Below are 23,583 nucleotides of genomic sequence, written 5' to 3'. Positions count from 1 at the left end.
ATCCTCCAGGCTCCCTGCGCAGATGGCCCAGCAACTGGTCCCCGCAGGGCTGCCTGGAGGTCAGGCTGATACTGGCTGTGTCTGTGAAGCATGTTCTGAGCCCCCAGCCTTATCTTTAGGTAGAAATACAAATATCAAGTGTACCCGTTGGGGAACACCAGTACTGACTGAAAGAACAATTGTGTCATTCTCAGAAATGCAGTGCAGTTCCCCTGCTCAGATGACAGCTGCCCAGGCCATGGAGGACAGCTCAGTCGCTAGCCCACCCAAGGCCGCCTTCCCTGAGGAGCTGGCCTGCAAAAGCCAGCCAGCCGGCTCTTACCAGCAGATCAGCTGCCTGGACAGCGTCATCAGGTACGGCCCCTCTCACCTCTCCCGTTGGTCACCCACCTTCAGGGCTCAGTGACCTGGAGCTGTGTGACCATCCTCACAGGTACCTGGAGAGCTGCAGTGAGGCCACCACCCTAAAGAGGAAGTGTGAGTTCCCCGCCCACGTCCCCACGCAGAAGGCCAGCGACAAGCGGAAGGCCAGAGGCATCCCCGGGCTGCTTCCCACAGGTATCGTGTTTGTCTAGGCTGTTACAGGTGTAATGACTTACACAGGTCCCCAGGTGTCGTGGGAAGACCTGGAGCTCCCTTCCCTCCACTGTGAATTCTGAGCAGCTTTGGAGACACAGTATGTGGGTGTAGGCTATTTTGTAAATGACCAAGGTAGCTTAAAAGTCAGCAACCTTCTTACAAGCTAGAGATAAAGGGGATTCTGGAATCTGAGACCAGGACCCCTGGGGCTGCTGGAGGGCTCAGGGCCTCTCAGGCTGTCATCCTTGGTGTCTGAACGTTTGCTCAGTCAGATTAACTCTCAGGCGGCTCAAACATGAGAGTTGCTGGTAGTCCTACCAGGATGGGAAGTCAGGTATTGTATTGTTGACAGAAGCCCACTTGATTGGACAGTCACCCGTGGTGGCCAGCCTGTGCCCCGGCCTCAGGGAGGGACAGCGAACTGCTTGCCAGCACTCTCCTGGCTGCCACAGGGACCCAGGATGTAAGGGTTGAGTTGTTCCCATGTCAGAGTGTCTTCTCCACCTCTCCCCTGTGACTAACACCTGAGGACAGCTTGTCACATGCCAGGATACCTGCAGACGGTGCGGTCCCTTGGGTACTGGACCCATCTCCACAGTGGTGTTTCTTATCCAAACGGTTCGTTTTTTATTGTGTTCTTATGTCTTCTTCCATGTTCTCTTCTAAAGAGGTGGTGGTGCCCTCCACAGTGAACAGACACACGGACGTCAGTGCGCACTTGCCCTCGTTGACGCTGCCGGGCAAGGCGGAGAGCGTGGTGTCCCTCACCAGCCAGTGCAGCTACAGCAGCACCATCGTGCACGTGGGCGACAAGAAGCCACAGCCTGAGCTAGGTACGCCCTTGACTCCGGGATGGTATCCACAGCAACCTGAGTTTAACAATAGGCATTAGAAGTTTAGACTGCCGTCTTAAACGTGCTTGAGTTTATGCACGTGCAGAAGAACCGACCACAGGCCAATAGGGGTCGCAGGAAATCCAGGTGCAGGAACTGCAGGGCGGGCGCGGCCACGCCGGTCCCGGTCCCCGCTGCGCTCTGGCGCCACCTGCTGGCAGTTGTCTGCTCGGGTGTAAATACGGACGGGGCCCGCAGGGGTGCTGAGCCTGGGTCTCCCGGGACTGAGCCGGGAACCCAGAAGTCCCCTCCTTGGGCTAAGAGAACGCCAGAGCAGATGGCCCCCTGCCCACTGGCCCTGCCCAGCCTCGCCCGCCCCTGCATGGAACCCCCACCCCATTTGAGGGCAGGAAGGAGCCAGTACAGGTGTACACAGCAGTACAGCCAAGGACCGCCTCTCTGCGTTGTTCTCCAGAACACCCACGAGTGAAACGAGCCCTGAATTTGTTCTTTGCCTGGAAGAGGGGGTGATGAGGGAAAAAGTGCACGTCACAGTCCGTGTCCAGAGCCCCCTTCAGGACGGTCAGCAGGCCTCCTGCCCCTGCCTCAGTACTTAGAGTCCCTGGTGATCTCGGCTGTGACTCCCGGTCGTCCTGAACCAGGAGGGGGTGGGCACCAGCCTTAGTGTGTTGTGCTCTAAAAGCTAAAGACAGCCCAGGCAGAGGCTGAAACCCCGAGGTACCCCAAACTTCATCCTGCTGGGTGGCGGGGCTGTCTGTTGTTGCTGTGGGCCTTTCACTGTGAACTTTCTCAGAAAGTGAAACGAATGCAGTCACAGACATCATCCCCACACGGGGGGCGGGGGTGGGGGTGGGGGTGGGGGCCTCGTGCAGCACCACACCCAGCAATGATCTCTTCCTCACAGATGTGGGTGGAGTGTGGCAGTTCTTTCAAATCACAAGGGCCTTTACAGATGAGAGGTCTGCCTCTTCTGTTACAGAGATGGTGGAAGACCCTGCGAGCGGTCCCGAGTCCCTGGACGGCGGCCTCGGCCAAGACAAGGAGCCCTTCAGGAGGCTGGGTCTCACCAAGGAGGTGCTGGCTGCCCACACACAGAAGGAGGAGCAGAGCTTCCTACTCAAGGTCAAGGAGACCAGGAGACTCAGTGTCCTCCAGTCTCGCTGCCATTATTACTTACAAGAAAGATCCAAGGGGCAGTCGAGTGAAAGAGGTAAGTGGTGATACCTGAATTAAAGGTGGATTTAAAATAAAACTTTATTCTTAATGGTACTGAGTCCAGTGCTGCTTTCAAAGCGTGAGATGTCCCAGTTTAGCACGTGTGCACTGGTAAGGCAGATGTTGGGACCTTACTGGTGACACAGTCCGTTTCAGTGGGATTCATTCAAGGATGCCATCTCGTGTTCCCAAGGGAACAGTGCTATAAATAGCAGTGACAGTCCCAGGCCAGCCCCTGTGGAGCGCAGGGCAGGGCAGTTGCAATGCTGCCATGTCAGATATTTCTTGCCTGGGTGATGGTGAGGGGCGGGGGACCTCACCCCACCTGCCCACCCAGACAGGATCCTTGGAGAACCAGGCAGGCCACAGCGAATTCACCCCAAAGAGAATGAGCATGGCACTAATGGGGCATTTGGTGTTGGACAATTGAGGAAGGAGGGCGCTTGGGCCGACATCCTAGGGGGGAACAGTGTCCTTTTCCCCAGAAAACGTACCCTCCTAGTCGAGCTGGCTCAGCTGGACTGCAGCCTCCAGCCAGACAGAGTCAGTGAGTGTGGGAAGCAGCCCTTTAGGCTAAGAGCCACCAGGTGGTCCAAAGGCAAGGGATAAGGGAGAATCGACTAGCTTCTTCACCCCTTTTCTGGTCCAGGAGCCTGGTTCCACCCCCAACCACCTTCCCGGGCCCCACAGATGAGGCTGGGCTGCTCAGAGATGCCCAGGGCTCCCAGGGCCTGCCCCAGGGTCAGAGCTAGCGAGCCCAGGAGACACATAGCACAGGAGCCAGCTTCCCTGGGTCTCGGGGAAGACTGCGAAGTGAATGTCTGTGAAGGAAGCTGACGCCCTCTGTAAAGATTGTCTTTTCCGCTTTCTCTTTTCTCCTTCCCCAGACCTAGAGTTACTGCCAGGCTATAGGGAACCTCTGTGGAAATTACTGAAAGGTGTCCTTCCCCGCCCTGGGCAGACCCACCCAGTGGGCCTGGCTGGGTGCAGAGTTCCAGCTCCTTCTTGCTCCCTTGACCCAGTACTTTGTGCAGTGCACAGACTGCACAGCTGTCCACAGCAGCCCTGCCCAGATCGTGATGGTATCTCCAGAGCCCGGGGCTTTAGCCGTAGTCCCACCAGGAGGCAGAGTTCCTGTAGGAAGAGCACCCGCCAGAGAGTCTGAATCTTAGAACCTCCACCTACTTAGAAGTCGGCCTTGGGCTGGCCCAGGGGCCTCAGCATGCAGCACAGGTGGGAACCCTCCTTGCACAGCTGGCACATGTGCTGCAAGAGCCTCCATGAGAAGAAAAGCTTAGGTTCCCGGAAGTATCCCATTGCCTATCCTGCCCCAAACTTGGCATGACACCCCCCGCCCCACCCCCAGCACAGTACTTTTGACGCTGGCCTGTGCCCGGGGGCAGCCTGGGGACATGCCCAGAGTCCCCGCTGTTACCAGCTGAGTCTCTCCAGCCTCCTAAAGCAGCACTTGTCACTGGAGGGAAAGAAGCTTGTTCCGAGGGCAAATGCTCCCTTCCCCACTTTGACCTCCGCTGGGGCTGGAATCACAGGCTTCGTTTGATGGAGGAGTAGGAGGCATCTCTTTTTAAGACACAGTAGTGGTAAAGCACATGACATCAGACTTCACAACCCAATATTGGGGAACGGCATAGAATTGCCAGCTTTTTAACTTTATTTTTGGGTAAATAAAACCTTTTTAATACCACGTATCACCATCCATTATCAAAAAAGAAAGGACATGGTGATGCCAGAGGAAAACAAGGATGTGATCTTGCAATTCAGGCTAGTCCTTTGAAGTGAGTGACTCTCATTTTATGGCACTTACCATTTTGGCCTGATTGTGTCACTGCACCCAGGGTTGAGGGCCGGGGAAACCATGTGGGAGGCTCGACGGTCCCCAGGCTGGCATCTGGCAACATGGGGCATTGAACTAGGAGGTGCCTTCAAGTTTCTGAGATTCCACGAGTCTCTGACAATGGACATAACAAGAGTCGTATACATTGCTACATTTTTAACTCCGGTTGTTTTTCCATTATTGAAGCTGCTCCAGGACTGAGAAATACCTCGGGAATAGACTCATCTTGGAAAAAGTCCGGGAAGAACAGAAAACTCAAGTCCAAACGGGTCAAGCCTCGAGACTCCTCAGAGAGCACTGGGTCTGGGGGGCCTGTGCCCCAGCGGCCCCCGCTGGTGGGCCTGAATGCTACAGCCTGGTCGCCATCAGATACTTCCCAGTCCAGCTGCCCCACAGTGCCCTTCCCTACCCCAGTGCCAGCTTACTCCCTGCCCGTGTTTCCAGCCCCCACCATCGTGCCAGCACCGGGGACCGTGGCAGCAGCACCGGGGGCCCCCCACGCTAGCTTCACAGTGCCCATGGACGTCCAGCACGACTTCGCAGTCCAGCCTCCGCCGTTCACCGCCCCATTGGCCCCAGTCATGGCACTGGTGTTACCAAGCTATGCCTTCCCCCCAGGGCACCCAAACCTGCCCCAGGCCTTCTTCCCTGGGCAGCCGAACTTGCCGTCTCAGATCCCTGCCTCTCAGCCTGAGTTCTGTGGTCAGACCTCACCCTCCAAACAGCTGTGCGCTTGTCCTCGGACAGAGTGTGGGCCACCGGTGTCACGTGTGACCACCCCAGCTACACCTCTGTCTGCTGCTGGCCCCCTGGGCCGGGCCTCCCCGCCGCTCTTCCAGTCCCGAGGCAGCTCACCCCTGCAGCTCAACCTGCTACAGCTGGAGGAGGCCCCCGAAGGCTGCCCCGCAGCCTCAGCGACAGTTGGGACCACAGGTGCCGGGCTGGACTGCAAATCTGGCACATCCTGGGACTGGCAGCCGAAGGCACCGCCAACCGTAAGGATTTCCCGATGTTCTTCCTCTAAAGCAGGTCAAACGCACGTCCTTTCTCAGACGTGGGTGTGGTGTACCTGAGGTTCCCCCAAGCGTTTCCATTTTGACATACATACATGTGCTAAAAATGACCATGTTTCAGTTAAACGCCCCTATCAGAGTAGACTAGTAGGCTTTTTAACTGTCTTGGGAAATCGACGAAGGAAGATGGATTGACTATTTGACAGTACGCGCAGAGGACTTCGTGACTTGTCACGGGCCTTGAAATTTTAAATGAAAACTTTAAGGATAAAGCATGATCAGGCTAAATGCTGAAACTCAGGCTTCTTGGAGGGTGATGGTGGCGGGGTGCTCACAGCCAAGGGCAAGGAGGGGAGCTCTGAAGCCCACGCCAGCTGGTTCTCAGCCTCCCCAGCCTCAGGGACCAGCGGGCGTGCTCACTTGGTTAATGGAATTGTCCCCTAGGCAGATGCTCTGTGTTCTGCACGAGCTCAGCTGTGCAGAAGCCCAAGCTGAGGCAGTGCCATCTGCAGGTGCTCCAAGGGGCAGCTGCGTGGGGCTCCCTGCCTTGGCTCCCAGGAAAGGAAGTGGAACCTCCTGGGCACAGATCAGCTCTCCTTCCTGACTCCTTCTGGGGTCCTGGACCTACAGTCTGGGTGCCAAGGGCCAGAGGGTCAGGGTGCTCCCAGGCCAAGCCCCGCCCTCATTCCCAGGGCCCTCTGGGGGCACAGGAGCGGGGAAGCCAGAGCCTACCCCTGTGAGCAGCAGCCTTTGGGGTGCTGTGGAGGTCATACATAAGGCGTTCCCCCAGGGATCCAAAAACTGATGCCTTAGGTGCAACTCTCCCCAAACTAACTTGAATTAGATGGTGTCCGTGGACTCTGTAGTGCCGTCACCCACGCAGCTGTTTATTTGCCGTGTGAGAGAAGGGCCCTCAACTTGAGGACCAGGCTTCGCCATGTCCCCGCGTGACCTGTGCAGCTCTCCTCCTGCGCCCACTGGGGAGCTGTGGGGAGCTGTGTCCTGACTGGGTCTTCTCCCTGTTCCCTAAGCATACTGAGCCCCCAGACGCCCAGAACAGTGACGCCCTATCCACGTCCAGCGACCTGCTCGACCTCTTACTGCGCGAGGACCTCTGCTCAGCCGCAGAGTCACCCCGGTCTGGAAGTGGGGCCTCCACCACCTCCGGTTCCCTGGGCTCCGGCTCGCTGGGCTGCGACGTGTCCATAAGTGGGACAGGTATGTTGGCGGCATGGGAGCACTTGCGTTCTGGGGCAGTGGGTGCATTTCAGGCTGTGGGTTCCTGGTGCATCTGGAAGATTCTTACCTGCGGTGCCTGGGCGTCCTTGACTTCTCCCGCACTCCTGGGACCCAGCTACACCCAGGCCACAGGCCATACGTGCTCAGGGCCCAGCAGCAGGTGCACCAGGCCCAACAGATGCCCACAGTGGTTCAGGCAGGCAGGCAGGTGCTGGTCCTGCCCCAGCTCTGCCCCCGGTGGCGGGCTCTCAACATGTGGGGTCACCACGTGGGCCCCCCTGGCCCTGGTTGGACCCTCAGGCTTCCCGACTCCTAGGAGAGCCGGTCATGGTTCACCTTCCTGAGTTGGCTCCCATTGGTGAGCCTAGCGTGCAGACCAAGTGCTTCACCTGCCAGACCGCTCAAGTGTGATCTGGACCCATTGGGATAGGAAGTGCACTCCCCGCAAACTCGAAGACCCTGCTGTCCTGGAGTGAGCCTCCATGTCCTCTGCCGCGCCCTCTGCAGCTGCTGGCCTCTCCCTGCGGGAGGCTCACGGGAGCACACTCGGCTCCTGGCCAGTGCCTCCTCTCAGGAAGCCAAGTCCGGCTTCTCTGTGGCCTGGCTCGGTCAAGAGGGGGTGAGCACTAGGGGAGAGGTGCACGATTGCTAAAATGGGGCCCCACGGGGCTGCTTGGGGCACCCCAGGACAGCCACCGCCACGGTACGGGCTGACAGCCCATTTATAACTACCCAGGTAATTGCAGAATTGGGAAGACGCGGGAAAACCCACCAAACACCTCCTGGGCGCATGCCACCAGTAGGACACCCGGCTCCCTAAGTGGCCGTTACTGACATGAGCACGTGGTGCGAGCTTGGATTTGCAACAAAGGTTTTGACCCGCCACCTTTTGTGTTCTTAAAGGCAGCAGTGACACAAGTCACACCAGCAAATATTTCGGAAGCATTGACTCTTCAGAGAACAATCACAGAGGAAGAGCCAGGGTGGCCATGCAGGAGAGCGAGCACTTCATCAAGTACGTCCTCCAGGACCCCGTCTGGCTGCTGATGGCCGACACGGACGAGAGCGTCATGATGACGTACCAGATGCCTTCCCGGTAACGCTCGCCTCTTCCTTGGGACACGTCAGGGCTGGGTTAGGATTTCCCAAACAGGGCCCCCCAGTCAGGGAGGACGTCCCTCGGAAAGCCTCCTTTCAGACACAGAGAGAAACAGAGTGTTTCTAGATGGTGCTGCTGGTCCCACAGAGCCCTGTGGTGTGGGCACTGTACCCGGAGCGGGTGTGAGGGAGATGGGCTCCCGGCAACGCTCCACAGTGTCATCCTTGGTGTTTACGAAGCATTTCTGCCAACTCGTCTCATTGCTCTGTGGCCCAGTAACGCTGTGGGGTGGGTGGGCTGTGTGTGTCTCAGAGATACAGAAACCGAGGGCAAGGGAGGTGACCAACCGAGGCTACCAGCTGCGCTGTAGTGACCCCCGGGTCTGTGCCCAGCTGTGACTCCTCCATGTCAGGCTGTTCTAAGGAGCCATCCTGGTCCCTGCCCCTGCGAAGCTGGGGGAAAGGAAAGAAGCGGGGAGGGGGGACCCACTGACTGACTCTGAGGCTCAGGACAATCAGGCCTCTTGTCGGGAAGCCCGCGGTCTCCAGCGGGCGCAGCTTCAAGCCGGCCCAGTGCTGGCAGGAGGCGAGGGCCGGTGATCTACCCAGTTCTCGGCAGTCCCGGCGAGAACCTCCCAGGTTAACCGCCCTACACAGAACCAGGCCTCTGCAGGTACCCAGCTCCCGTGTCTAATTGAAAGTAAAATTAAAATCGTGACTTGGATTATCATCTTAATAGAAAAAGCACATATTTACTAGGGTGACTGTGGGTAACCATCTATTTTAAATGAAGAGGAAGTTTGCATTAAACACAATCATGTGAAATTCCGTTATTAATACTGAAAGAGTTGGTAGAAAACGAGTGTGTTCTTTAAACTAAAACCCTGAAGACATTCTGATGCTTTCCTATTTCTACGTTTGCTGTGAAGAAATTTGGAAGAGGTTTTGAAGAAGGACAGAAAGAAGCTGAAGCAGCTGCAGGCGCTCCAGCCCAGGTTCACGGAGGGTCAGAAGCAGGAGCTGCAAGAAGTGCACCCATGGGTGCGGTCGGGCGGCCTGCCTGCGGCCATGGACGTGGCGGTAAGCTCACGGGAGTGCTTCTCTGATATTGCGTGAAAGGGGCCCATGATGGGAACGCTCAGCACTTGGCACCTAGTCTGAATTTAAAACTTCCAAAATTAAAAGTTCATCAACAAAAAAAGATACGGTGACACTAAGTCTACTTCAAAGAACTTTCTTCCAGTGGCTTTTTAACATTGTTCCCAAAAAGGTCTTCGAAATGTCGAATCTTAATCGTGTGCTGAAATTTGAGTTGCTTTTCTTTCTTCCAATTCTGTTTTCTATTTAAACAACAACAACAACAAAACCCTCTCCTGTCATAAACCCTCAACAGCCATGTAGACCATTAAATAATGGTGGGAATATGAAATTTCCTCTCCCAGCACTCAGCAGGCCTGTCCCCGCCAGCACCTCTTCTGTCTCTGTTCCCTCTGTGGCTTCTGTCCTTGTCCTACGTGACCCGCCCTCGCGACGTCTAGGACAGGTCACTGGCTTGGCACCGGCCCTGTGCTCTCAGGTTCAGGCTCCGGCCTGCTGGTCATGTGCCCTGCTCCCCGCTCCAGTGTTGAAGCACCCAGGCCCAGGATTTGTACCCTCTCTCCATCCACAGCCCCCCCCCCCCCAGAACTGTCTTCTCTGGCCTCCTGATTAGAAAAACGTCTATGTGATGAGATGCCCTGGCGTCCCCCTCCAGTCCGGCCTCTGTTGAGCTTGACCTGTCCCGAGTATGCTCAGAGAGAATCTGCCCACACTCTGTTCCCCGTCCCGCTCAAGGGCAGCTCCATACGCCATTTGTTCCGGCCACAGACCTTGGTGTCATCCCAGGCTCCCCTCCTCTCCCACCCCACCCTCCCCTCTAGCGATTCACACTGGCCCAACCTTCAAGCTATACTGAAACCAGCCACCGTCTCCAGCATCACTAGCCTGGTCCAGGCCACAATCCTTCCTCACTGGGATTGTCATTGCAGCCTCCCAGCTGTACTCGCTTGTCCCCTCCAGCCAGATCCGTCCCCCTCAGCTCAGATCCCTTCCTACGGAGCCCCACCTCATCCAAATACAGTGCCGCAAAGCCGGACAAAGCTGACCCACCCCCATATCTGCCACCTGGCCTCCTGCTGCTTTCCCTCCCTCTCCTCTCCAGCTGCACTGGCCTCTCGGCTGTTCCCTGACCCGCCAGGCACCTGCCCTTCCTCGGCCTGGCATCCTCTCTCCTCAGACACATGGCTCACTCTGGCTTCTTTCACATCTGTTTTTCACACGCCACTGTGTTAGTTATCTATTGTGACACAGCAAATAGCCCAAACACAGCAGCTTGAAACAATAAATATTTCTCAGTTTCCACTGTTCCTTCGGGTCGGGAATAGTCCTGACGTTGAAGGCAAGAGACTAGCCGGGGCCTCTGTCCCCCAGGGACTAGATTGGGGTTGGAGGACCCAGTTCCTGGGAGGCGCCCTCCCATGTCTGTCAGGTCAGTGCTGGGTGCTGGGTGCTGGCCGGAGGCCTCAGCACCTTGCCACGCAAGGCTCCCCACAGGGCTGCTGGAGCATCCTGGCAGCGTGGCAGCGGCTTCCCCAGGGAGGATGAGGGAGCCGCAGTCCAAGAAGTCACACGTGTCACTTCCATCAGCTCTTTGTGAGGCAGTCACTTTGTCCAGCCCTTGTCTGAGGGAGGAGCGTCAGAGAATTTGTGGACACGTTTTACACCACATCTGTCACCTTCTCTGTGGCCTTTTCTGAATGTCCAGTGTAAAATTACAGACACCCTCCACATGCCTAGCACTTTCCACCTTTTCATACACCATGGAACACTTCCCATTCTCTTTATTGTCCCTCTCCCCTTCTAGGATGTCACCTCCACTGGGACACGGATTTTTGTCTTTGTTCACTGCTGAATCCCAGTACTTAGAAAATGTCTGGAACATGACGGGGGCTTAACACATAGTCAGGGAACGAACAGACAGGTACACTGTTGATGTCCCATTTTACAGATAAGAAAACTGAGGCTAGGGAAGGCAGGTAACTTAACCCCAGGTCTCACAGCAGAAAGAGGAGGAGCTGGGAATATAGCCTGAGCCTGCTGGCTTTCGCCACCCTCTCCTGATGCCAAACCACCTCTCAGAGAAGGGCCCAGACTCCCCCTGGCCTTGAGGGAGCTGGGTGTGGGGGCCCTTGGGAGCAGGTGGGGGCCCCACAGCTGAGCACCTGGTTCTCCAGCAGTCTGGCAGCTGACACCTGGTCACCTGTACTCAGGTGGCTTGCGTCTTTGTAATGAAGATCTCATTTTTGTTACTGATTTCACATATTTTTCTCTTCAGGAATGCATTTACTGTGAAAACATGGAAAAAGGCAACATCTGTGTGCCATATGAGGAGCATATCCCTGCTCTGGGACTCAATGAAGTGACAGGCACCAAAGAAGAGGAAAATGGACCCCCCCTGAGTCACAAAAACTAAAGGCGGACATAACCCCGCCCACCTGCCCTACCAGCCTGCGATCTACATTAGATGGTGCTGGAAGGGAGGATGACAGAGCCTCACATTTGTTTCTAATGAAATGGACAGATATACTTAACATTGTTTTTTTTGTTTTAGAAAAAAATAGTATTCTGAAGGGGTGACTGAAAACTGGACATGGGAAGGGTTTGGGAAGAAATACATTTTTATATTTAAAATATAAATAAATGTGGACTTGGGGGGACGGGGAAGAGATTTTTGTTACTATTTAACTTGAGAAAGACGGAATGCCCCTTTTTTAGTGTCAGTGAACTTGCCTAAACGCTCGCAGAAGTACCTGGGATGCGCTGAGCCTCTAACGGCACATCTGTGCCAACTGGCCTCCCGTGGGGTGTCCCGAGGCTGTGACCACGTGCGACTCGGAGCTGAGGGCACCCGCCTCCTGGAACTTTCCCAGGGTGTGTTTGTACAGATCAAATTCCGTCCTCTCTCGGGGGCTGCTTTTTATCTAAATTATTATCTAGTCAAACTAGATGTTTTTTACCAAGTGGAGATCACAGCCTCTCCTACTTTTCTTTCAAAATGTTTTCGCATTAAATGGTGTGAAGTGTATGTAGTTTGACAAACCAGCAGCTTCTGCTTCAAGTACTGTGGTGGTAACAGTTTCTATGTGACGTAGCTTTCGTTTGGGGTGAACAAAGTTGAAATGCTCACTCTGCATTAACAAAGCCTAGTGGTTTCAGATTCATACATGGCCAGACCCTCCTGTGTGTTTCCAGATCATTCTGGGACCCTTTTCCAGACCATGACCCGTTTGTATGTTGTCGGTCATCTCCTTATGGTGACTGCCCTCTGCAAATCAGGCTTTGATCGCTGTATTTGGGACCCATTCGTGTTTGTTCTTCATCTGACACCTCCCAGACATAAGCTCTGGCCCTGGCAGAGAGCTGCCGCTGACACCGCGGGCCCTCAGTGACCCGTCGTGCATTTCCCGGGGTGCTGTGCCCTCACCTCTGCCCCATGGTCCACGACATGGGCCCTCGCCCTCTGTGTGCTTCACCTCACTGGGTGTACCTTCCGGTCTCCGAGGTAATGTGCCCTAGTGTCACGGGTACTTTCAGACCATTGGGAAGGTAAGGCCAGTCTGCCCAACTTTTTGCCAAATCTCATGCTGCATCATATATCCCAAAGATTGTTTGGAATTTTCTTGGTCCCTGGAGTGAATGAGAAGATCCCACTGATGAAAGAATTGACTTAGAATTGGACTGAGTCTGTAGAGACCAAAAGGAAGCAGGTTTGCTGTTGTCTTCTGCTGGAGAAGCGGCTGCTACAACAGGTGACGTCTGCTTGTCATCCAGCCGGTTTCCGTAGTGACACCATCTTATGCCTGAATAGTAATTCTATTTTTTATAAACTCAAACAGAAAACACTGTTTAAATTTTTTTGAATTTACAAAGTAACATCACCTTCAGATATGGCGTGTGTGGAAATTAGATGCTGCAAACTACTTCCTGCCCCTGATCTCATCGTTAAGGGATTAAACGAGAGTCAAGGTTACGTTTCTGCTCCCTGAACATAAACTGCAGAAACGTTCTCCGCTGTTATGAATGTTCACCGTCAGCATTATTTCATTATTTTATGTATCCTCATTGATTGTTAACTGTGTATCTTCAACGTGCTGAGAAGGTGACGGTAGGAGCATTTTGTGAAATTGTTTACACGGTGCCACGCATCGAGTCATATGTTTTCTTTAGAATGTGTGCTTACACGGGTATTATAAAAACCTTCTCAATTTTAAACTGAGCCTTCTTTTTAATATATTTCTTAAAAAGGTCTGTAAATAAGCTCTCCGAGTCTGTGTAATGACTTGCCGGACAAGTGGTTTGTTCGTGAGCAAACCAAGCTTTCTCCACCCAGTGCAATATGTTTGTTTGACTGCTTGTGTCTTTTTATGACTTTTTTGCCTTTTAGAAAATTGGTAAATAAAGCAAGTATATTTTTATTTGTATGTATTTTCAATGTAACACGGAAGAAACCCGTAATAGAAATCAAAGATTATCAAAAGATTTTTTAAAAACAAAAAACTGGAAATTCTGCATTAGGGACTTTCTATCACAAAGGCCTCTCTGATCTCTTCCCTTGCACAGCGCGCTTCTCGCTGGTCCCTTCCTGCCTGAGTGTGTCTCTCTGACATACTTTGTACCTATGAGCTGGGCGGGAGCTGCCACAGCCCTGGCCCAGTGAACTTTCTGGAATATAAATACAGTCCTGCAATCCAGTTCTCCCACTTGTTTTCACTTACAGATGGGGTGGGGTGAGGGTATTTGGCGCCACCCCTGGAGCTCCTCTTCACGCTGCGGTGACCTCAGTCACCTACTCCTGTCCCTTAGTGCCCCACCCATGGTTGTCTGTTCCTCCTGGGCTGGCTGCTTACATGCTGGCCATGGGCTGAAAGCAGAGACGGCAGGGCCACGAAGTCCTCATGTGTCTATCAGAGATGGTACAAGCAGCACAGCACGGTCTCGCCCCACCCCAGCTGTCCAGTGCTTCCTTCCACAGTGATGAAGCCATGTGGGGCCTGGTCAAAACCGTGGAGGACCGTGGGGGTCAGAGCAAGGAGATGAATGGACACTGGACCCTGTGCCCCACCTTCGAGAAGCTCCCTAAACAGGAGGGACGGCTTGACTCTCCCTCCTGGCCTGGCTGCCTAACACTAAGTGATGACGGGGGAGTGGGGACAAAAGGCAGAGTCTCCCAGTGGGCAGAAACCTCTGCAAGCTGGCCCTAAGTGGCCAGATGTGGCTCTGTTGCCCTGGACTTCTGAGTGCCCGTGGGGATTCTTAATTGCACTTACCACAGAAGCCCAGAGGCATATCCCACCCCCTTATTTACAGGAGCTTCTTAGAGCCTCCTGGGCTGACCCACAGGCGCCTACACACCCACAGGCTGCCCACTGTCTTTGTTCCCTAGGGATTTACGGCCTGCCACCCCTGCCGCTATCTGGTCCCCCTGTAGCCACCAGAGCCCTGCCCAGGCTCTGCTCTCCTCTCTTCCTGGATCTGAGGAGATCAAAGGGCCCAAATGCTCAGGAAGTTCTACGCTCAGGCAACCTTTGAAGGTGGGATGGGTCCAAGGGACAAATGGCAGGAAGTGGGTCTGCTCGGGGAGGCTACATGAAGGAGGGAGTGAGGGCTTGGTGGCCCCAACATGGAGCAGCCAGGTTTCTGGGAGGAAAAGGCCAAGCCAGCCAGTCAGCCAGTGGCCCCCTAAGGGAAACTGAGGCTGATTTAAAAGGTGGGACCTCGGGCAACACCCAGTCCAATCAAGACACACACCCTACTCTATCCTTCTGCTTTTTCCCCAAGGGTACTTGCTCACACTGGGGCAGATGCCAGCACTTCACTTCCCTTTCCCGCAATGTAGACAGCCCTCCTCAATGCCCCTGCCCCATGTAGGACAGGTGTGGGAGGTCCCTGGCCCTCCCTTCAACTCCTCCCTTCTCCTGACAACTGTCACTTGTCCTTTGCTTTCTATAGTCAACCTCAGACCGTCCCGTAACCGTAATTAAGCCTTCTTTGCTTTCTCTCTAGATGATTCTAAATGTTGAAACCTATGAACAGTGCTGTGATTGTGAAAGAATTGGCTACTGAGCCAAATAAGGTGCTAAGATTACATTTCTCTTCTTGGGCAGCGTGTTGTTTTTCCTAAGTTCCAAGCTGCCTTTCAGTTTTTTGTTGCACCATTTGCTTTTATCATGTCCTCCTCCACCTGCCGCATTCAGGACCCCATCCAATCAGGGGTTCTAGCAATTTTTTTTCCAGTCATCTTTTCCCCAAGCTCCCCACCTGCTCCAGGGGACCTGACCATCCTGCCCCAGTGAACTACCTTTCATAGAGAGCATTCTATGATACCTGTCTGGCCTCCTTCACACAATATAACGGGCAATGAGGGGTGTGAATCAGAGTATGAGAGATCACTGAGTATTTTTCCATACCTCAATTTCTCAAAGTAGTAGAAACTTAACTGTAGTTACTTGTGTGTGTGTGTGTGGGGGGGGGAGGTGCCTCCTTCTCTGAGGCAATGTCTAAATAGCAAAGAAGAATAAAGTTACGGGCCAGCTTGGGGTCCATCACTCAACTGCCTGCACTATCAACCCCACCAGGAGGAGCAGGGAGAAAGGACAGTGGGTCTGAGCGACCCGGGAGCATAGGAGGAAGAGAGCTGAGTTTTCTGGCTTGTGGGGGAGCCTGAGAAAAACAGGGGTGATTGAAGGAAAGCAGTGGGTTCAACACCCAGCTGGGGGAGTTTCAGGGGGCTCCTCACAGAGAAGCAACCAAGCGGCAGGCAGCACAGGGGCAGGTGAGAATCAGTAGGAGGGGCTCCCAGGTAGTTACACAGGTCAGTGAGGTGACTTTGGGGACCTTCAAACCTCTCACTAAACTCGCCCTTCCTGTGGAGATCCCTCTGGTGGGGACCCCAAAGTGAAATAGCCACCTGGAGGGCCACCAGGTCCATCTTCCAGTGGCTGGGGGTGGGGTGGGTGATGACGTCTGAGGCCTAGTCCTACCAACTGCATCACACTGCAGTTCCTGGATGTCTCCTTCCCTGCTGCCTTCCAGCCAGGCCTGGGACACCCTCTGACCTGCCCTACCCACCCACTGTATCTGTGAGACCAGGTAGATAGGGGGTCCTAGATCAGACTGTCTCTTGACCAGGGATGCTCCTGGCCTGCGGGGTGCAGACCAGACCCTGACCATCCTAATCCTGGGTGAGTGGAGAGGCTGGGGAAGGTGCAGGTGCTCTCCCCCCAGGTAGATGAATAAGCTGAGATTGAACAGTGAGGAAATAGCCATGGGGGGGAAGGGGGGGTTGGAGAGTGTTCCAAGCGGAAGACCAAGGTCAGAGGCATCTTGGCATTGCGGCTCTGCCTGGAGGCACGGACGTAGTAGGCCCGTGAAGTGGCCAGGCCTCGGTCCCCAGGGCGTTGCCTAAGGGCGCGGCCCCACCACTCACGCACCCCACCCGCCGGGATGCCGGGCCGGCAGATGGGCAGCCCGTGGTGGGGGTGGCTGTCGTCTGGCGGACACAGGCGCGCCCGCCGCCCGCCCGCGGGACAAAGCCGGCAGAGACAAAGGCGCGGCCAACACCTGTCGCTCTTGGCGCGGCCGCCGCTTTTCTCCGCCGAAGCGGCTGCAGCTGCCAACTGTCACGGGCATCAAGTTACGAGGTCCAGACGGCGGCCTCCGCGAGCCTGGCGGGTGGAGGGCTGGGCGGGGGAAAGGGTACCGAAGGGGGACCGGGCGGGGGGACGAAGGGGACTGGGGGAAGGGGGGCCGGGGCGAACCAACTAGGGTGAGGACCAAAGAAGGGTGGGCGGTAGCGGGGAACCAGGGAAAGGCGGGGTGGGGGGGCGGGGAAGGCGACCGCGGAAGGGTTGCATCGGGCGGGGGGGGGAAGGGCGGTAAAAGGGGGACCGAAGGAGCGAAGGGTATTAGGGAGAGATGGGGGACTCCGGCGGTGACGGAGATGATGACCAGGAAAGAACCGGCGGCGGGGGAGGGGTGGCGGACGAAGCAAAGATGTGCGGGGGTCGGGGAATGACCAGAGGAGAGCCTGCAGGAGCAACGGTGCCAGCGAGCCCGCGAACCCTGCCCACTAGCGCCCCCGCGCAGGCGGAGGGCGACGGGTGTCCAGACACAGAAGTTCGCAAGAAACGCAAGGGGGCCATGGGCCTGCTCCCACACCCGTTGCCCCATGAGTCCTCATCTCCCCAGGGCTCTGCAGCCACCCCAGTCCAGACTCGTAGCCCCCAGGTCTGGAGACCGCGGATTCGACCGCCTCTGCGCCCCCACCCTCAGAACCCAGCACGCCGGCACACGGTGCTCCTCGCGAGGCACCTTCGATGAACGAAGCCCAGTGTGAATGAGTGAATTAGATGAAGGAAGTAATGGATGAGCTCCTGCTCGCACGCACAGCTGACCTGGGGGCCTTCTTCAGGGAATGGAGGGAAACAAACGCGCCCCGAGCCGCAGCTCCCCTGGCTCACCGCCCCCTCGGGTGCCTTCCCCGCGGGGGTCGCGCGGAGGCCAAGCTGGGAGCCACGCCCGTCGGCCACGCCCCGCCAGCTGCTGGTGGACCCCGGCGGCGGGACTGGACAAAGCGCTCCGCTCCTGTTGGCTGCAGAGCGCCTCCCCGCCAGCAGCTCCATGCCCGCGCGGCCAATCGGCGCATTGAGATGCAAATAAGGCACTATAAAAGGGGAGGGGCCACAAGGAGCGGAAGAAGCGACAGAGTGAGGGCGGTGGCAGGCAGGGCGGCGGCGCTGCTAGGGGCGCCGGCGCTTAGCGCGCTCGCGGCGCTCCAGGCGGTGCGATTATGGCTCCGCCCCTCGCGTCGGGCCGGGACCGTGCGGGCCGGGAGGATGAGGACTTCTGGGAGGCGCGGGGGGACCGCAAGGTGCAGGCCGGGGCTGCGGGCGGGCGTGCGGGGGGCCGCGCGGCGCTGGGGCTCAGTCGCCCACTTCCCGCAGGCCCGAAAGCCCCTAGTGGAGAAGAAGCGGCGCGCGCGGATCAACGAGAGCCTGCAGGAGCTGCGGCTGCTGCTGGCGGGCCCCGAGGTGAGGCAGGCGGGCGGGTGCCCAGGAGCTGCCGAGCGGGTGGGGGTGGTCGCGGTTCTACCGGGCCTCACCGTCCATCCCTACCCGGCGCCCCCGCCGGCGCAGGTGCAGGCCAAACTGGAGAACGCCGAGGTGCTGGAACTGACGGTGCGGCGAGTGCAGGGCGCGCTGCGGGGCCGAGCTCGCGGTGAGTGGAGGGCAGGCGAGCGGGCGGGACGCGGGACGCGTTTACCCACCCCGCCCCTGCCCGAGAGTTAGGACATCTCCTCCGGGCGCCCCGGTGCTGTTCACTACCAGAGCTCTCCCCGGAGTAGCGCGCGCCCCTCCGTCTTCTGGGTGAGCCGCGTCCCCGCGGGCCGGGACACGGCAGTCCCGGCTCACAGGGCCGGGTGCGGTTCTCTCCCTCCCATCCCCGGGCGCAGGACGCGAGCAGCTGCAGGTGGAAGCGAGTGAGCGCTTCGCCGCCGGTTACATCCAGTGCATGCATGAGGTGCACACGTTTGTGTCCACATGCCAGGCCATCGATGCCACCGTCGCCGCCGAGCTCCTGAATCACTTGCTGGAGTCCATGCCGCTGCGCGAGGGCAGCAGCTTCCGGGATCTGCTGGGGGACACCCTGGCCGGGCCCCCCGGAGCCCCCAGACGAAGTGGCTGGCTCACAGGGGGGGCCCTAGGGTCCCCGTTGCCCAGTCCTCTGGGCCACGGGGACGACCTGTGCTCCGACCTGGAGGAGGCCACCGAGGCTGAACTGAGCCGCCCACCTGCTGAGGGACCAGACTTAGTGCCAGCGGCCTTGAGCAGCCTGACCACTGGCCGCATAGCGCAGAGCGTCTGGAGGCCTTGGTGACCAACACCGGCCTGCTCTCTGGTCCCTCCTCCCTGGGGTCCAGATGTCGTGGGGCAGGGTCCTGGATGTCTCCCAGGTCTGCCTGCCTTGTTCCTCCAGTGGACAGCTTGTAGGGTAGTCCTGGATCACCCAACTAGTCAGGCCCCTAGCCCTGTTTCTTAAGGGAGTAACTTTTATGGACCCCCACAGTCCCGGGTGGGTGGAGAGGGGACTACAGGCAGGAGGAAGAATCCTGCAGAGCTTCCAGGGCTCTCCTGGGTTCTCCTGTCCCAGCCTTCTCAGGCACTGTCCCTGTCAGGGGACAGAGGTGACCGGAGTGGTGCTGAGCCTCTCCTCCATGCTGGGCACTGGTGTCTGGGCAGAAGGAGACCTCAGGCCCTGGCAGCCTTGGCCTGAGCAGAAGCTTGCACTTGCCACTTCAGCCAGGACATGGGAGGCAGGTGCCGCATTGCCCATAGCTGCTGGAGAGTAGTGCGGCTTTCTGTATGTCTTGCATTTAGCACACTTGAGTTTGTGTGTGTATTAGGTTGCCATCGAATGTTCCAATTCTATTAAATAAAGGATTTGGGAGAGTTAGTTTCCCTTCTGAAGTATTACTGAATGGTGTGGTGTCATTAATTTGTCAAATGTGTAAATAGTAAAGGAAGCACGTTCTTCCTGTGTCTAATGCTGGGGATGTTTTTGAAAGCTCTCACCCTTTGTCAGCAAAGTGAGTAGAGTGAAGGCGGTGGAGCTGGGACATGTCTCAGTGGACAGTGCTCCCCACTCCCTGTCGCTGGGCAGTTCCAGGTGGGTTTCCCCTGCAGGCCTGGCCTGCTCTCCCCAGGATTGTGTGCAGACAAGATGGATACCACTGGCACAGGGCTTGTCCCAGAGTAATCAAGCAATAGGGAGACAGCCTGCCCCCAGACCACTCTCTGGTTCATGAGTTCCCAGGAACAAACTGATGCCTGATTGCTAGCCATGTGGTTTGGAAGTTTCTTTCAAAGACCTGCGTTGGGATCTATGAGCATGATGTCCGTCTACTTGTGTTAGGTTATCACTTTTCTTGACTGAGGGAGCTTCCACCACTGCCAGTGACTTCAGGGTTATGGAGACCCACCCATTTCATGTCTTGAAGTGAAGATGCCTGTGGCTGCAGGCAGCTTGGACTGGAGGTCAAACGGGGTCAAGAGGTCAGAAACCTTGGAAGAAGGGTGACAGGATGGGTAATTGGGGTTTAGGGAGGACTGTCCTCTTGGGCGGGGTCAGGGCTGCAGCTGGCATATGGTCCATTGCCAGCAGTAACTCCCACAGGGAGCCCAACCTCCTCATCTGCTCCAGGACTGCAAAGCAGCTTGTTCTCACTTTGGGTTGGCAGTGCCCAGGCCTGGAGCTAGGTGTGACAATTTAGTATTGACACCTGGTTGTGTGCCTCCAAACGCATTGTCACTGCCCCAGTCCTTGCCACTTCACGGCACCCCGTTAATTAGGCAAAGAATCTAGAAGTTACCCTCGATTTCTTTATTTTCCTGTCATCCCACTCCTACTCAATCAAGTTCATTAAACTATTTCTAAATCCTACCTCCATTGTGTCACCTTTCCCACCAGCCGAGTCCATCTTTTACTTGGATTTGGGCAGCAGACCTAATTCGCCTCCGCACTTCCACGCGGAGCGCCTGGCCGCCGCTTTTAAGGCTCTGCCTGACCTCCCGTCCACCTCCAGGCCCCCTCCCTCCCGCAGCTCTGCTCTAGGCTCGGACCTTTGCTTAGCGACCTGACAGCGGGTATCCGGCCAGTCTCGCTCAGCGCCGCGCGCCGGCCGGTGAGCCGTTCCTGGACCGCCCGAAGCATTGCGGCTGTTGGAGGGATTGGGGAAAAAGGGTGCAGAGCTCCAGGCGCCCGTGGGCTGAGTTCGAGCAGCGCGCTGCGCTCCGAGGCGCTGGAGGCGCTGGAGACGTTCGGAGAGGCTCGGAGGCTTTCGGATGGTGCCCCGCGATCGGAGACGCTGGGCCACGCCCCCCGCTCCGTCTCCACGCCGCCCGAGGCGAGCCGCTGGGCTTCCTGGGAGATATAGTTTCCATCCTTCGACTTCCCCTTCCCCGAGGCCACTGCAGGCACAGCTGGGACTGCGACTCCCAGAGGCCTCCCCGGCCCGGAGGCCCCTCACTCCGCCGCCCTGAGCTCCAAGCCCCCTGCCCTATTATGCCTGTGAAGTTCAAGGGCGGCTCTGCGCCGCGCACAGGCTGGCCCGCGGTCTCGCCAGCATCCCCAGGATCAGGCAAGGAAGCGACGTAGGCGTCGGCGCCCCGCAGTTCGGGCCCTCCATAGCTCGAGCCGCCCATTTTACGCGAGGGGAGGCGAAGCTAGAGGGGGCTCCTGGCCGGCCGGGCAGTCGTCTGCGCTGGTTCCTGCCCAGGGCCGCTGGGACTGGCCCACGGCTGGAGACCCGTACCACCGAGCGTGGGTCATAGGCGGCCTGCAAGTCAGGAGTGTTAAAAGCTCCCAGACGGTTGGAAAGTGCATCCAAAGCCAAAGATGTCGAGGAAGGAAGGAGTCATTTCAGGCTGTGGATGGAAGCAGGTTTCTCGAGGAGGCAACGCAAGCCATTCCAAGCTTCTGGACCACGCCAGAGCCCAAGCCAAGGCTTTGCTCAGCATTCATCCTGCAGGTGCGATGAGGACGTGTTACGTGCTGGGGACACAGAGACGACTGATCAGACCCCTGCCGTCGTGGAACTTGCATTATCTTAAGATGAGCTGGAGAGCCACAGGCCACCGCAGACTGCCCAGAGGTAGACAGAAGCATTGCTGGGTAGCGTGTAGCCAGGGAGACCAGAGCCTATCAGATTCATGACGTCAGTCTTTAGGTTTAAATGGATCTGGAAGGAGGAGGGGTAAGGATTCAAATTTGCTCTTCCTGGAAGGCCTAGGCTTTTGGCTCTTCCAGCCTCGTGTGTAAAAAAAAAAAAAAAAAAAAAAAAAAAAAAAAAAATTGCCCTCCCTTGAAGATGGGGCATTTGGCTGTCCTTCGCCTGCCCCCAGTTGTTGCTGTCCATCCACTGTCAGTGGGTGGGGCTTAGGGTATTGCCTTCCTCTCCCCTCCAGATGCTGGCCCACCTCATTGGAAAATGTCGCATCTACTTTTAGACATCTAAGTGACCATGGTCTTGTCACCTCTGTCTTGTCCACTCTATCCCAGAAAACTTGTTTAGACCTCATTGAGGTCTCCTAGTTACTGTCCAAGTGTTTCCTTCACAGTCAAGTTCCTTGAAAATAGTCTTCATGCTCGTTTTCCTCATTTCCTCACCTGCTTGCTCCTCCCAGAATTTCAGTATGGCCACGTCTTCTGTCATTCTACTGAAAACTTCTGGTTGTCTCCAGTGACGTCCTAATTGCCCAGTAGATTCCAGTTTTCACTTTTCCTGATTGTTGCAGCATTTACACCATCAGTTACCTCCTGCTTCTTAGAACACTGTTCTCTGTCTAGTTTTCTTGCTTCCTCTTCAACCATTCCTTCTCAGATTCTAAACTGGCCCTTCTCAGGACGCCCCTTAAATATTGCTGTGCTCCAAGCAAATATTTCTTTGCTTGGCTGGTCCTCCAGACTATAGTCTGATCTCCATGGCTTCTTCCTACTGTACCACTGACTCCAAAAACGACGTGCAGCCCCGTGCTCTCGAGCTGTAGTTTCTCCAGTTGCCCCTAGTTCTCACCTCTCAGATAGACTACAGGTTCTTCAAACTCAGCAAGTGCAAACCTGCTTTCATGCAAAACCTGCACCTGCTTTCATGCTCTGGCTCCCTGAGAGCTCCAGGGCCATCCTCAAGCACCCAGGGCAGGTCCCTGACCCACAAGGACACACCTCCTCGTGCCCCACCATGCAAGCAGCGTCCCGGAGCTGCCACTCCACTTCTTCTTAGGTTGAGTGAATGAGATTGCGTCTTATGCCCGGTCCCTTTCCCTCCGTCCCTGCTGTGTCCCTGCTGTGCATTCTTAGTTCAGGATCTTCTCTCACCTGGAGAACGGCAGTAGTCATTAAGGAAACTTCCAGGGCGTCTAGTCTCCCCTCCTGCACTTCAGCCCTTCAGAAGCCCAACGCTGCAGATTTGCAAGGTGTAGCAGGCCCCCAACGCCCATGGGTCAACTCCGAACTTCATCACTTCACCTTGAAGCCCCTCTCCTGTCCCATCCCCTTGCCAGGTGTTTGGCTGCTGCCTCTTCAGGAAGCACCACTCCCACTGCTGACACCCCCCCCCCCCCTGCTCTATCTGCTCAGGTGTCACCTCTGTGGGAAGCCTTTCCTGGTCACCCCTGGTTTTATGCAGTTTCCAAGGTTTCGTTCTCTTTCGTTCTCTCTTTCGTTCCCCTGATGGTATATTTCACACTATGTTCATTCATTCATTCCACAGTATTTACTGGATGCCTACTCTTTGTCAGGCATTATTCTAGTTGCTGAAGATAAAGTTCCCTCTCAAGCTTATACTGTAATGAGGGAAACAAACAATAAACATAGGATATGCCAGGTGGTGTTCAGGTGCTGAGAAGAGAAATCAGGCCAAGGGGGCAGGGAGTGATGGTGTGGGAGCAGGGTGCAGGTTTAGGAAAGCTGATCAGAGATGACCTCTCTGGGAGGTTCTATGTGAGTAGATCGCTGAGTGACGAACAAGCAAGCAGCTGTCCTGGGAAGGAATATTCCAGGAAGAGGAAACAACAGGTGCAGAGGCCTGGCGGTAGGACCTGTGGGGCCTGTTCAAGGTCCCTGTAGTCTTTTAAGG

General features: G+C 56.3%; 2 protein-coding genes across 4 annotated transcripts in view; both read left to right on the top strand.

The window, feature by feature from the left end:
• PER2 (period circadian regulator 2) overlaps positions 1 to 13,366 on the top strand; it is a 38,351-nt gene extending 24,985 nt beyond the window's left edge. The window contains exons 15-23 of the mRNA XM_019740944.3: positions 195 to 354; positions 434 to 558; positions 1,248 to 1,412; positions 2,413 to 2,643; positions 4,690 to 5,498; positions 6,548 to 6,734; positions 7,659 to 7,851; positions 8,783 to 8,933; positions 11,227 to 13,366. Coding sequence (XP_019596503.3) covers positions 195 to 354; positions 434 to 558; positions 1,248 to 1,412; positions 2,413 to 2,643; positions 4,690 to 5,498; positions 6,548 to 6,734; positions 7,659 to 7,851; positions 8,783 to 8,933; positions 11,227 to 11,364 — 2,159 coding nt within the window. The 3' untranslated portion in view covers positions 11,365 to 13,366. The remainder of the gene's footprint in view (positions 1 to 194; positions 355 to 433; positions 559 to 1,247; positions 1,413 to 2,412; positions 2,644 to 4,689; positions 5,499 to 6,547; positions 6,735 to 7,658; positions 7,852 to 8,782; positions 8,934 to 11,226) is intronic.
• Positions 13,367 to 17,632: 4,266 nt separating this feature from the next.
• HES6 (hes family bHLH transcription factor 6) lies at positions 17,633 to 19,423 on the top strand. 3 transcript variants are annotated; one of them, XM_019740877.3, is made up of 4 exons: positions 17,633 to 17,820; positions 17,894 to 17,980; positions 18,086 to 18,127; positions 18,403 to 18,667. In XM_019740877.3, the coding sequence occupies exons 1-4, from the start codon at positions 17,740 to 17,742 to the stop codon at positions 18,529 to 18,531; spliced, it is 339 nt and encodes a 112-aa protein (XP_019596436.3). In that variant the 5' UTR covers positions 17,633 to 17,739; the 3' UTR covers positions 18,532 to 18,667. The 3 variants fall into 3 exon arrangements, with proteins under 3 accessions (XP_019596436.3, XP_074172023.2, XP_019596435.1); XM_019740876.3 differs by having other exon boundaries at positions 17,639 to 17,820; positions 18,086 to 18,167; positions 18,403 to 19,423; XM_074315922.2 differs by having other exon boundaries at positions 17,638 to 17,980; positions 18,086 to 18,167; positions 18,403 to 19,423.
• Positions 19,424 to 23,583: the final 4,160 nt, after the last annotated feature.

The sequence above is a fragment of the Rhinolophus sinicus genome, chromosome 17 (assembly GCF_057876585.1).
Source record: "Rhinolophus sinicus isolate RSI-liver-muscle chromosome 17, RSI-T2T, whole genome shotgun sequence".
NCBI classification, from domain to species: domain Eukaryota; kingdom Metazoa; phylum Chordata; class Mammalia; order Chiroptera; family Rhinolophidae; genus Rhinolophus; species Rhinolophus sinicus.
This window is presented reverse-complemented; position numbering and strand designations above follow the sequence as displayed.